At 43.4% G+C, this 13215-nt stretch overlaps 2 protein-coding genes across 5 annotated transcripts; one reads left to right on the top strand and one right to left on the bottom strand.

Moving 5' to 3' along the window:
- The first annotated feature begins 5915 nt into the window (after nt 1–5915).
- Nucleotides 5916–7682, top strand: LIPT1 (lipoyltransferase 1). Its single transcript, XM_053970577.1, has 2 exons — nt 5916–5990; nt 6168–7682. Exon 2 carries the CDS (start codon nt 6414–6416, stop codon nt 7530–7532), a length of 1119 nt encoding a protein of 372 aa, XP_053826552.1. The 5' UTR covers nt 5916–5990; nt 6168–6413; the 3' UTR covers nt 7533–7682.
- Nucleotides 7683–8919: 1237 nt separating this feature from the next.
- On the bottom strand, nt 8920–13200 carry MITD1 (microtubule interacting and trafficking domain containing 1). Of its 4 annotated transcripts, none has more exons than XM_053971380.1 (7): nt 12947–13122; nt 12655–12756; nt 12061–12197; nt 11892–11978; nt 11180–11295; nt 10818–10878; nt 8920–10730 (listed from the first exon to the last, which is right to left on the bottom strand). In XM_053971380.1, exons 1-7 carry the CDS (start codon nt 13098–13100, stop codon nt 10635–10637), a joined length of 753 nt encoding a protein of 250 aa, XP_053827355.1. In that variant the 5' UTR covers nt 13101–13122; the 3' UTR covers nt 8920–10634. The 4 variants fall into 4 exon arrangements, with proteins under 4 accessions (XP_053827355.1, XP_053827354.1, XP_053827353.1 ...); XM_053971379.1 differs by having other exon boundaries at nt 12993–13075; XM_053971378.1 differs by having other exon boundaries at nt 12957–13036.
- Nucleotides 13201–13215: the final 15 nt, after the last annotated feature.

Here is a 13215-nt window from a genome sequence, read left to right as displayed (position 1 = left end):
GGCCAGTAAACTCTTGCCTTGGTGTCTGTCAACATCATGGAGCAGATCCCCCTGGAAACTATCCTATGGCACATGGAAAGTAAGGAGGTAATTAGTGGCAGTCAACACGATTTCACCACGGCAAATCATGCCAGACAATTTTGGTGGCCTTCTATAAGGGGGTTACAGCAGTGGGATAAAGTAAGTGATGAGGAAAAAGCAACTGCAATCATCTACCTGGGCTTCTGCAAGGCATTTGACATTGTCCTGCACAACGTCCTTGTCTCTAATCAGGAGATGGACCATTCTGTGGATAAAGAATTAGATGGATGGTTGCACTCAAACTGGCCAATGACCCAATGTCCAGGTGTGCTGAGCCGTGGGGGCTTGTAGCCACTCGGCACGAAGCTCGGATAGCTGGTACATCTGAGGGTCCACCAGAAGAACGGGAGGGACACTTGGGCTGCTGAAATCCTGCTCGTTTATTGAAGGGTCGCAGAAGGGGCAGACAGGGAGACCACGAAGCAGAAGGGAGGCAGATTCCGAGAGCCCCGAAGGGCGGGGTGAGGATTCTTTTAACTGCGTAAGGGTAGGAGGGTTTAGCATACGAGGGTACAATCGGGAAAAGGCTAAAGGGAGGGGAGATATAACATTAACCAGTGGGGAAAAGGGAAAGGAGTGTTCTTGGTGGAAGAACCAAAGGGAAAACATGGAACAGAGAAGATTCTAGGCTAAGGGGCAGACTTGAACAATAACTGACAGGACAGGGAGAGGGTACAATTCTCTTACAAAAGGGGGTGGAGAACTCATACAATTGCTGTTTCCCATGGCAACCCTAGACTGCCTTCCCCAACCCTTCCTCCTACACAGGTGGAGACCAGTGGTGCTCCTCAGGGGTTGATATTGGGCTGGTGCTGTTGAATGTCTGTCAGTGGACACAAGCTGGGAGGAGAATGGATGGAGAACAGCCCTGGGGAGAAGGACTTAGGGGTGCTGGTGGACAAGAAGTTCAACATGAGCTGGCAATGTGGCCTTGCAGACCAGGCCAACCACATCCTGGGCTGCAGTTAAGAGGCATACCCAGCAGGGTGAAAGAGGTGATCCTCCCTCTCTACTCTGCCCTCATGAGACCCCACCTGGAGTGCTGCATCCAGCTCTTGAGCTGTTCAAGAAGACACTGATCTGTTCAAGAAAGACACTGTTCTGTTGGAGTAAGTCCAGAGAAGGGGCACTTAGCTGATCAGAAGGCTGGAGCACCTGTCCTATGAAGACAGGCTGAGAGAGCTGGGGTTTTCCAGCCTGGAGTAGAGAAGGCTCCAGGGAGACTCCAGTACCTAAACGGAGCTTACAAGAAGGTTGGAGACGGACTTTTCACATGGGAATGTAGTGATAGGACAAGGGGAAATGACCTTAAGCTGAAGGAGGGAAGGTTTAAATTAGATTATAGGGAGGAGATGTATATTTTCAAGAAGAATTCACTTCTTTGGAGGGTGATGAGGCACTGGAAGAGATTGGCAAAAAAGGCAGTGGAGTCCCCACATCTGGAGGTGCTCAACATTAGGCTGGATGGAGCTCTGAACAACCTGGTCTTGTGGAAGGTGTCCCTGTCCATGAAAAGGGAGTTGGAACTAGGTGGTCTTTAAGGTCCCTTCCAACACAAACTGTTCTTTGACTCTGATTTCCTTGAGGCAGGAGTTCTGTAGGACAGAAGCCAAGCAGCTGTAATGGACATACTGACTTCTGGCTCATAACCAGCACAACAGCTTACCTAAATAGCTTTCTAGCAAGCATGCCATCTCTGCACTTTTATTTTCTTTACTCTTGCTTTCCCAGATGATTATAATATCTGTTGTCACCTACAGGTGTATATGACTGAAATTCTATAGGCAAAACAAAATGAGAGGTTAGAAATATTCCTAAAAATAATTTTTAAAAAGACAGTTTGTAAAATCTTGTACAAAATTATCAGTAAACCCCTTTTCCTATTAATGCTGATATAAATATTTATGACCACTGCTTTCATAGAAATTTTAATTATTTCTCTACTTAGTTTCATCTTGGGAGGTTTTGTAATAACTCTTGTCTATAAAAATTCAACTTTCTGTATCAGGTTTATGATGTAGAGCACAGTTTCTCAATAAACATTACTAAAGTCAAGGAAAGGTGCTCATATTTATTTCTGATTTTAAATATATATGAATACTGAGTGACCAGTTGCTGCTACATCTTTTCGAAGAGCTTTTCTTTTGGGGAAGGGACTTAAGGCAAGCATCTCCTCAAGTGACACAACACTCTCTCCATACCTTGACAGATAAAAATATTACTTCCTCAAATAATAGTTAAATTCTTCATAGATATTTGGGGATGAAAATAGATGGATGGATCATAAATAGGCACACTCAGACACATGCAATACCACCATCCATTGTTGTTTTGAGTGAAATTCTTTTAAAGAATTCCTTTAAAGCACCTTTAACCCAAACCTCCCTGGCCCACACATAGAGCATAGGCCTTGCCTATGATTAATGCAAAAGCCTCAGCAAAAGGCAGGGAAAGGCAGCATGAGCAATGCTTACAGGTCACAAGATTTCAGAGACAAAGCCAAGCAGCCAAGTCTTGTCAGTCCAGCCCCAGGAGAGAGATGGGTATTCTGAAACTGCCACAGCTGATCAGGCAGGACTGACAGTGAACTCAGGGAGCTCAGCTGAACACCTCTACTCTAATTAGGTTCATCTCTTCCAGAAACTAATATCCAAGGAGACACTTTCACAGATGAAAACTCCAGCAACTGCCGCACAATTTCTCAGGCCTGACAAGAACAAAGAAAGTGTTAGATAAGACTGACTTAATCTTGTGAAAATAGCTTCCTTTAATTAAACCTTATCTTCTATCCAAAATCCATCTAATTTATGTATCTATTTGTAAGCCTATGTGCCAGTTGTACCATCCAGAATAAATATTATTCTTTGCACTATACTTGTTCCTTGACAGTGCCAAACATTAGCTTCACACATATGATAAACTCCAGTCTGAACTCACTCCTGATTTTTAATGCCAGGACTAACATATTACTGGTTTACAAACATCATGAAGTTAAAATATCAGAGTATTACAAAACTAATTAAGCTTTTTTTCATTCCACCAACAAAGTAATTTCAGAGAAATTGCTAGGAGTTCTTATTTACAGTACCTCTGGCTGCACATATCTTCTTCTTGGAATAGCACAGACAGGGACAAGCAGACTGGTGCCTTTGAAGAAAGTGATGCAAAAAGGGTAAGGAGGCCATGTGAACCCTGTGACTCCTATTGCCTGCTCATGGCAAGGATACAAACAGCCTTTGTAAGAGGCTGCTTTAGGTAGTCCCAGAGTCAAGCAGAGAAACCAGACAAAATGTCCTCTCTTCCCTGCTAGCCACTAGCACAGGTTTTATATTCTGGAGACAGTGCAGGGTGAGTAACGGGGTTTTTTGGCAAGCAGCCACTATTAAGCACTCATGGATACAGCTTGCCTTTTCAGACATTAGGAGTGAATAATACCTCTGAAACACAATCCCCACCTAAAGCCAGAAAATAAATTGGAAGATTTTAATTTCCAGAAACAGAGCTAGAGAAACAAGTCTTTTTCTTTTCCCTTTCCCCATCCTGGATTTCTTGTAAATCTTACTTTCAGATTTTGGCATGGTGGAAGTGGAGACTCTGTATTATCATGTTTATCTCCAAAAAAGATGTGAAAAGGGCATCTCATGTTTTCACAACTTTAACAAAATTATTCTTAATGAAAATTCATTTTAGGAGTGAAATTATACATTTTTAATTGGTTTTGTTCTGGTATGTCTAAGGTATCCTCTAAGGGACATATGGTGAATTATTTTTTATCTCTTAATGCTGGTTAATGTTTTGCAGAGCAGTTGCATTGTTTTTGAATATCAAACAATGCTCTGTTGATCAAAAAAGAAATTAAATTCATATACAGGATTGTTTTCAAAAGTGAAAATAATATTTGGTATATTTTACAGATATATGATTTATACAATAGTAGTTGGGACATAAAAAAATTTTAATGTCCAGTCCAGAAGAGATAAATAAGTCATGGTGTTCATTTACAAATTCTTACTTTTTGCTTTTTGTCAGAATATTTCTAATTATCTTGCTGGATTTGTCTTCAACAATAGGAAGGCATTTATTGTTGCACATGTATTTCATCCTTCAGCTTATCAGAAATAGACCCATGACACTTTTATCTGTCCATCTAGTATTTTGCACACTTTAAATTTTTTAGCAAATTATGGTTCTAACTATGAAAACAGTTTTTGACTAGAAAAACACAGACTGCAACATCTCACAGTAGGTTTTTAGGGACACCCCGTGGCAAAATGACACACTGCAAACATTCAAGAATCAAGTGCCAAAATGGAGACAAGTGGTCCCACATTTTTGGGGGATTTTAGTAGAATCAGTTGCCTCACAAGACTCACTTCCATACTTCTGACCAGTGTTAGAATGCACAGGTTTGTGTTTGCATTTTGTCAACTGCCTTCAACATTGATTTCCAGCACATTTTTATGGACAAAGTCCATATGCTTTTTACCTTGTGCATTACAGAATAGTTCACTCCAATGAAAAAGTATTACCAGTGTAATATTCAGCAAAAGTATTATTCAGCAATAATAAGTATTATTCAGCAAAAAGCTCTGTCAATTTCAAATTGCTTAAAAAATTCCTTTTTTTTTTTTAATGTGACAGTACAACATTAAAGGTGCTGGCACACACATCACATCAAGCTCCTTTTAGAGTCTGTTTCTCTCACTAATAACCACCAGCACACATGTTGTGATGGCTTCTTACTTTTACTTGCCCTACTACACCCACACAGCTCTTTTAAGGCAGAATGGAAGACAAAGGCATGTAATGTACCTTTTAGAAATACACATCAATGAACAAGAGAAATACAGAACATATTTGCCCATAGGGATACTACTGTGGATAAAAAACTTCAGCTAGCACTGAACATCGTCCCACGGTGTAAGCTTAAGCACAGACAATAGCTTTCGATGAAGAATTATAGCTAAGGTCTGGTAGACTTTAAGAATGGCTTAAATGCAAATCTGAAGACAATGTGCTGCCAGCAATACATCTAATTTTTGATCACTTTCCAGATTGTTAATGAATTACGCTATCAGCATTTAGCTTCTATATCTTCATGAGCACCACAAAGAGTGTATTTCACAAGTCTCAGCATTTGCATTAACTCAGTCTCCTTGTGAACTCATAAAAGCTTCTAGCATCCAGAATATCCTGCAGAGAGGAATGGCACATCTGGGTCTTGCAAGAAAAATCATCCATTTTATGCATTGTGCACCGGCCTCTTGTTGCCCTGTAAATATGGTGGGAAATGCCCAAAAGTATCTGAAGCGAAGGTGTGAAGAGGATGAAGTCAGGCTCTTCTTGGAGGTGCCAAACAATAGGATGAGAAGCAACAGCCAGGAATTGATGTACAGGAAATTCTACCTGAACATGAGGAAGACCTTTACTGTGCAGGTGACCGAGCACTGGAACAGGTTGCCCAGAGAGGGTGTGGGGTTTCCCTGACTGGGGATATTCAAGAACTGCCTGGACACAATCCTGTGCTATGTGCTCTGGGATGACCCTGAAGTTGGACCAGATGTCCCACTGTGGTCCCTTCCAACCCGACCAGCTCTGTGATTCTGTGACCTGGTCATTCTCGCTCTCCCCAGCTCTATCCCCCGCCCAGTGCCGCGGCTGCGCTGGGACAGGCGGGATTCCGGCGCCCAGCGAGCGCCAGGCCGCGCTCGAAGCCCGCGGCCCTCAGCCCTGCCCGGCGCCGCCCTCAGCCCTGCCCGGCGCCGCCCTCAGCCCTGCCCGCCGCCCGGCAGGCGCAGCACTCTCCCCCAGCACCTCTCACCCGGGAAGCGGAAGGCGCTCCCGAGGCCGCCGGTTCCAAGGAGCCCGCAGGAGCAGGGACGGGCGCTGGAACCGCTCCGTTCCCCACCGTGAGTAGCGCAGGGCGCTCGGCGGGGCTGTGCGGGCGGAGACGCGGCGTCGGGGGCTGAGGGACGCCGCGCCAGGAAACCCTAACAAAGCTGGACTACGCAAAGTGAAACCGAATTAGGAAAGCTGCGTTGAGTCAGGGGAAAATACACATTCCGTTTCTACCTTTGATCTTTCAGGCACCAGGGACTGCGAGGAGCTGCTGTGACACCCCCGGATGTCCTGTGAGGCTCCCGCCACGGTCTGAGCGGCATCACCGGAGGAACACCATGCCTGGGAACTCGCCTGCTGCTGTGGGAAGAGCATGACTGTCTCAAGCCCGCCACTGGCATTTCGGTTCTGTCACAGGAGCCGGCTGCGCTCCTGCCGCATTCAGCATTAGCAGAGCAGGCATTCCTTCCATCCGCTGTGCAGTTATTAAAAACATGGTGCTCCAGTCATTAAAAAACTGCCTTTGGCTGTCCTGCGTCCTCAGGACTCCAAAAGCTTGCTTCTGGAGCACAGCTAGTGGAGCCCTCATTGTCCAGTCTGTTTCTAATGATGTTTACCAAAATCTAGCTGTGGAAGATTGGATCCATGACCACATGGATTTAGAGAAGCAACAAGTCCTTTTCCTTTGGAGAAATTCCCCTGCTGTGGTAATAGGGAGACATCAGAATCCCTGGCAGGAATGCAACCTCAGGCTATTGAGGCAAAAAAATATAAAACTAGCCAGGAGAAGAAGTGGAGGAGGGACAGTTTACCACGACTTAGGTAATATCAATTTGACTTTCTTCACAACCAGAAAAAAATATGAACGAATGGAAAACCTGAAGCTCGTTGTGAAAGCACTGAAAGCCTTGCGACCCCAGTTAGATGTACATGTCACTGACAGATACGACATCTTGCTAGACAGGCAATACAAAATCTCAGGCACTGCTGCAAAGCTGGGAAGGACAAGTGCTTATCACCACTGTACCTTACTCTGTAATGCAGATAAGTTTGTTTTATCATCTGTGCTAAAAAGTCCTTTTAAAGGGCTAAAGAGCAATGCCACTCCTAGCGTGCCTGCCTTGGTGAAAAATCTCTTTGAAGAGGATCCTAGTTTAACTTCTGAGATGCTCCTGGATGCCATTGCTAAAGAATATGCTGTGCAACACCAGATAGATCACCATATCACCTTAATAAATCCAACTGATGAGACTCTGCTTCCTGGAATTAGTAACAAAACTAAAGAGCTACAAACCTGGGAATGGGTGTATGGAAAGACACCAAAGTTCAGCGTTAGCACATGTCTTAACATGACCTATAAAGATTCTGTTCTTGATGTTAAAGTAAATATGGATGTAAAGCATGGAAGAATTGAAGCCTGTAACATTGATCTGCCAGAGCAGTGGCTGCCACCAGGACTGTACAGTGAACTGGTCAAGAGTCTCACTGGCAGTAAGTTTTGCCCAAACGAAACCACTACGCTTGTGACAACATTGCTAAGAGTGTGTCCACAAGATGATGAGTTGCACAGCAGGTGGAGTCTACTATGTGAGAATATGATAAGGTTAATGTGACTTGCATTTTGAAAGTGTGAGTTAAACTTCTGCTGCTTTTTTATTTAATGTATCAAAAACAAAATTAAAACAAACACTACTAAGAGAAAAATTCAGCTTGTAGAAAACAAATCATTCAATCTTGTGCTTTTATTTAATATTAAAATTAAATTTCACCCTACCTGCACCTGATGTTCCCAAACCGTAGTATTGAAACCACTGCTGACAAGACATCATTGCTGCTTGAACCAGGGAAAATGGTGGGGACATCCCAAATTGGCCTTGTAGCAGAGAAGGTACAAATGGCTGACACAGATGGAAAGGAGTAGGTGTAAAACTGGCATTGTGCTGCTGCACTGGATGCCCTAGCCTGCATCCTGCTCCTTGTGGACAGTAGCCCAAACTGAGCTGTGTGGAGAGGGATGTCCCTGGTTTCTGATTCAGAGTCCTTTCTTGCAGAGTGCTGGTGCCCCTGTGCCTCTGCTGTACAAGCACCGTAGTGAGCTCAGCTCACCACTGGGTAGTGAATCACTGAAGGTCCACTCTGGGTTAGGACTTTTGTCCATGCATGTGCCAGAGCAGGGGAAGATTAGGAAGTTCAGTGTGAGGGTTTATGTGATGAGGGCAGAAGAGGCTAAATGGGACAGAGGCCACATGTGTCTTCTTCTTGTGCCTGTCTTGTGCCTGGCACAAAGCTGGCAGTCCCTGCTGCCATGGGTGCTAGTATCAAAGCTAAACACTTGGAAATGCAAATACAGATCGAGGAGAAGTCCCTATGTTCCCACGTAGCAGATTTTCCTGTAGAAGGCAACAATGAACTGAAAGTGATAGTTTTATTGTTAAATAATAGCTATATATATAGTAAAATTAAAGAAAAGCTCAAGATGTATTTCATTGTAGTTGAGGAAAAAGTGTAATGCAATTTTGATTAGGTCAGAACAGTACCTGAAGGCTGTGGCCAGGTGAGGTTTGGGCTCTTCTCCCAGGTAACCAGTGACAGGGCAAGAGGACACAGCCTGAAGCTGCACCAGGGGAAGTTTAGGCTGGGCATTAGGAAATAATTGTCCACAGAAAGAGTGACTGGGCATTGGAATGGCTGCCCAGGGAGGTGGTGGAGCCACCATCCCTAGAGGTGTTTAAGACGACTGGATGTGGCACTCAGTGCCATGCTCTAGTTGACAGGGTGATGCTAGGTCATAGATTGGACTTGATGATCTCAAAGGTCTTCTCCAGCCTAGTTCTCTATGTTTGAAATTGCTGGACTAGGTTAAAAGACACAAAGCTTCACATTTGGGAAATTACTATATTTACAGTGAGCCTTCTCCAGAACGTGGCTGGATCTATGAGGCACTACACAGCTTCCTTGAATTTTCTGATGTTGTGAAGAAATCAAACAGATGACTGAAGCTACAAATAATAAAAAATAACCTTTATTCCCATTAAAAATAGGCATATATTGTACACAACTGCATAAAATTCACAAGTGACTAGAAACTTCCTATCACAGCAGTAAACCAGCGAGCTCCTATGGAATGTTTAGGGGAATGACTAATAGCACACAGCTCTGTGGCACATATACTATTCATTTTGCTGATGCAACACTGCCAAGCTGAAACATTATTATGAGAAAGGATAAAGAAGGCAGACCACTGGCTAATTGTGACCCAGAAAACAAGGCAAAGACCAGCTCCATTTCTTATTGATTGCTGTGGAATAGATTTGTTGTTAGAAGCAAGAGGAAAAGAATAGCAGCATTACATGACAGAGGATGAAATAATAAAGTACATTAAGGGGAAACAATCTATCAGAATATAGAGGCCTATTGTATTACAAGGCAGAAAGTGTAAGGCACGTGTCAGTCCTGAGGCTGAAAAGTTTTTGATGGGACCTGAAAAAGAGGCCACTGCCTGTTTTTTATGTCAGATTGTATGACTTAGGCAGATTCTTGCTAACAAAGAACTCTTGATTAAGGAGAGAGGAAAAAAAAAAAAAAAAGCAGCACTTCTGATAATACCTTCTGGTTTCCAAAGGCTGAAGGTATGACAAGGGAGAACTGTCTTTATTCTAAATAGCATATTGCTTAGAATCACGGAATATTTTAAGTTAAGGGACTTTTTATATTTTGAGGAACCCACAAGGATCAAGTCCAGCTCTTAACTGAATGGCCCTTACAGGGATAAAACACATGACCTTGGCATTATTCACACCATGCTCTGACCAACTGAGATACTAAGGGTACCCAATTTCTGAAAAAACTTCAATTTATTCTTTTTAGGGGACTACCTTAGTAGTAGCAGATTAGCTTACTGCAGTTGAGAGTGGCATGAAAAGCCAGTCATTGGACTTTAAAGTCAGAGAGTAAGACTGGGAGAGGGTCACACATCCTTTCCACACTTAATGCAAAGGATGGGTATGAGGTATATGGTCATGTATCGTGGAATAAACGAACACACAGGAGTGCCAGGGAAGAGATTACAGCTGTTTGCAGCCTTCCCAGTCCAAAATCCATTACACAGAGACACATAAGACGACCCTAAAATGACTGTGTACTGAACACTATCATGTTCATAGGCAAAGAGCTTGGAAAATGGAATGCGAAATTTGGGATTACCAGTAAAGTCTGGGAAATAAAGTATTACAGGATTGACAAAACCCCAGCAAAACAGTAGTCATGACTAGAATACAGGAATTAAAGGAAATAAATAAGACTGCTTATAAAAGAGGACATGTGGCAGCCCAGCTTCCAATGATTGTGAGGTGGTCAGTTAAAGATATAAAATCCAAAACAGGCTCAAGACAAAATCAACAGTAAAACCAGAAATGGCAGTAAAGAGGCTTTTAAAAGCCACTACTGAGGGTCTGTTATCAAATCAAGATAAAATTTAGACATGGATTGTATTAAGATTACAAGTAGAAGTACAAAGAAGTACAAAGAAGGAATCATGCAGTTTTGTTTTCTCAGACTGGAAAGTCTCAAATATTCTAAAACATATAGATTATAAAAGTACTGGACCAAGTACTTAGAAGAGTTGCTTCTGTGGGCAACCAGCTGGACTCAAGCAACATCTTTCAGTCTTACATTTTTATATTATGAAAACACTTATTAAAAGCAGTAATTTCTGATCACATTTTCTTTGTGTGTTTAGTATGAAAGACATCCACTGTTGTTTCATGACAAGGTCTCAAGTCAAAGTCACAGTATCCAATGCTGAAACGACCCTGCAGAGATGAACAGAATTGACACGGTGAGCATATACCGTAGAAGAGCTCATTTTAAGTTAATTAAAGAAGTCAAAGCATCCTTACCTGTGGTTTCTTAAAATAATCAAGACCCCTTCCAATCTTAATCATCCATCCATTGTTGAATCTGTTTTAAAAATGCACAGTGAAAAGGTTACATCCACATGATGCCCAAGCTCCTTGTTTCAATCACAATTATTTCCTAGTGTCACCAATACCTGTGTGAACCACAGAAGGCACCATTCTGTAGAGAGACAACTAATATTATATTCACAATTAGAAAATATAGAACTACAGAGGGCTGATTTCATCCAGTGAGGGACACTCCCTTTTACTTTGTTAGCCACAGCTGTAATTATCTCAAAAGTTAGGGTTAAATAGTTTGATTTCAAATAACTGCCACTTGGTCATTTTTTTATATCACCCACCTGATTTCTCGATCATGTATGGAAGACGAAAATTCAATACTCAGTGTTACTCCATAATTCCTCAATGACTGTTTTATTTCTTCCAAGACAGTCATCTGTTGACTCCTCCCACTACCCTATCGAAAGTAAAAGTAACATAATGGGGTTTTGTTTTCTTTTTTTAACTATAATATATTCTACTTCTGGTCACCACTTCTTAAACCCACACACAAGACCTTTTCAATATCAAAGTAAACCAAAAGAAAGAAAGAAACTTGGATGAAGGCAGATTTACAGTTTCAAAGACAGGATAAAAAGCAGACAGACTACAGGTATATTTGCTGAGGAGGAGGAGCTCACTCTCAGCCCTCTGAAACTAGATATGTACTATTTGAGCCAAAATAAGTGCAGTAATAGTTTAAATAAGTGCAGTGGTAGTTTGAGAGATTTCAACTCAAGAAAGCCTCTAAAATGACAAATACAGCTGTTGGAAGAGCAAAAAAACCCTCGTCTCAACAGATGCTTTGGCTTTTATGACATTTTCCACAACAAAGCTTTCACAGAAATTTCAATGTAAGATTCTGCTTACTCAGAATTTGTTAACCAGAAAACTCAGAACTTACAAAATTATTTATGTTCAACTATCTAGAAACAAGTCAGTATTTTTATATTTTGTTTTGCATGTGGCATCACCTGAGTACAGGGAAACAGAACTCAAAATCTAGACACTTACCTCATCATAGGAAGTGAGGAGGTGGATTGTTTTCACCTTGCAGGGCCCCTTAACTAGCATCTCGCAGAAACGTAGAAAGTTATACAACTGAAAAAGTTTTATTTAATTTAGTAGCTTGGAATTTCTCTAGTGGCTACATCTGTATCAGTTACACCAAATATCAACTTGCCTGATGGACCTGCCGAATGTATGGATCCTCCACCCAAACTTCAGAAACAATCTCAGTGAGGTACTCATGGAAAAGCTTTTCATAGCCAAAACCTGTAGCATTTTCTTCTATCCTGATTTGCTTATGGTATTTGCCATCTGAAAGGAAAGTCAATCACTGTTTAAGTAAAGGTCAGGACATAATTTTTAGGTTAAACCACCTCGCCCATCAAAAATTCATGTAACAACAGACATTTAAAAGCAATCGGGTATGTCGGGTACATCCCAGCTCATGGAATCATGGAATGGGTCAGGCAGGAAGGGACCACAGTGGGACATCTGGTCCAACTCCTGCTCAAGCAGGGTCATCCCAGAGCACGTGGACAGGATTGTGTCCAGACAGTTCTTGAGTATCTCCAGAGAGAGAGATTCCACAACCTTCTTGGAAAATCTGTTCCAGTGCTCAGTCTCCTGCACAGTGAAGAAGTTCTTCCTCAAGTTCAGGTAGAACTTCCTGTGCATCAGTTTCTGCCCCTTGCCTCGTGTTCTGGTGATTGGTACCACCGGGAAGGGCCTGACTCCCCCCTCTTGGTACCCCCCATTTAGGTATTTATACCTTGTTTCTCTTTCTCAATGTGCTTTTTAATGTCCTCAGCTCTGGTCATGTACTCGGATATCTTCTGCCGGTAGCGGTGCTTTTTCGCCTCATCTGTCGTGGCTGTGAATCACAAAAAGTCACGGGCCAGTTGAACACAGGGGCCGCCCTCCCGAGCCCTGCCCGGCCCGGCTCTCCCGGGAGCCCTGTCAGCTCCCTCCCTCCCTCCCTCCCCGTGGGACGCCGGGGTCCAGCACTGCTCGTGTGCCCCCAGGGCCAGCCCGAGCCCCGAGGGCGGCGCCCAGCCCGGTACCTTTCACCACCTGCAGCAGGAGGTCGATGCCCTCCTGGTAACACACCAGCGACTCCTGGAACCGGGACTCCACGTCCAGCTGCACCGCCCGCTTCACCGTCTCCGCCCCGGCCCGCTCCAGCGCGGCAGTGCCATCGCTCCTCGCCCGCGACATGGACGGGACGCGGACCGGGATGGCGACGGGAGCGGGACGGGCAGCGGCGGCTGGGCGGGGAACGGAGGGAAGGTGCCGCACCCTTGTCCTTCCGCCCGCTCGGAACTGAAGTGCC

Source organism: Vidua macroura, chromosome 2 (assembly GCF_024509145.1).
Source record: "Vidua macroura isolate BioBank_ID:100142 chromosome 2, ASM2450914v1, whole genome shotgun sequence".
Lineage (NCBI taxonomy): Eukaryota > Metazoa > Chordata > Aves > Passeriformes > Viduidae > Vidua > Vidua macroura.
The sequence above is the reverse complement of the archived record's forward strand: the minus strand, read 5'-3'. Positions and strand labels throughout refer to the sequence as shown.

Coding starts and splice junctions, on each gene's coding strand:
- LIPT1 (XM_053970577.1), top strand. CDS start 6,414: ATGGTGCTCCAGTCATTAAAAAACTGCCTTTGGCTGTCCTGCGTCCTC.
- MITD1 (XM_053971380.1), bottom strand. CDS start 13,100: ATGTCGCGGGCGAGGAGCGATGGCACTGCCGCGCTGGAGCGGGCCGGG. Junction 12,198..12,654: donor CATTGAGAAAGAGAAACAAG/GTATAAATACCT, acceptor CTTTCCTTTCAG/ATGGCAAATACCATAAGCAA. Junction 10,731..10,817: donor ATTATTTTAAGAAACCACAG/GTAAGGATGCTT, acceptor TCATCTCTGCAG/GGTCGTTTCAGCATTGGATA.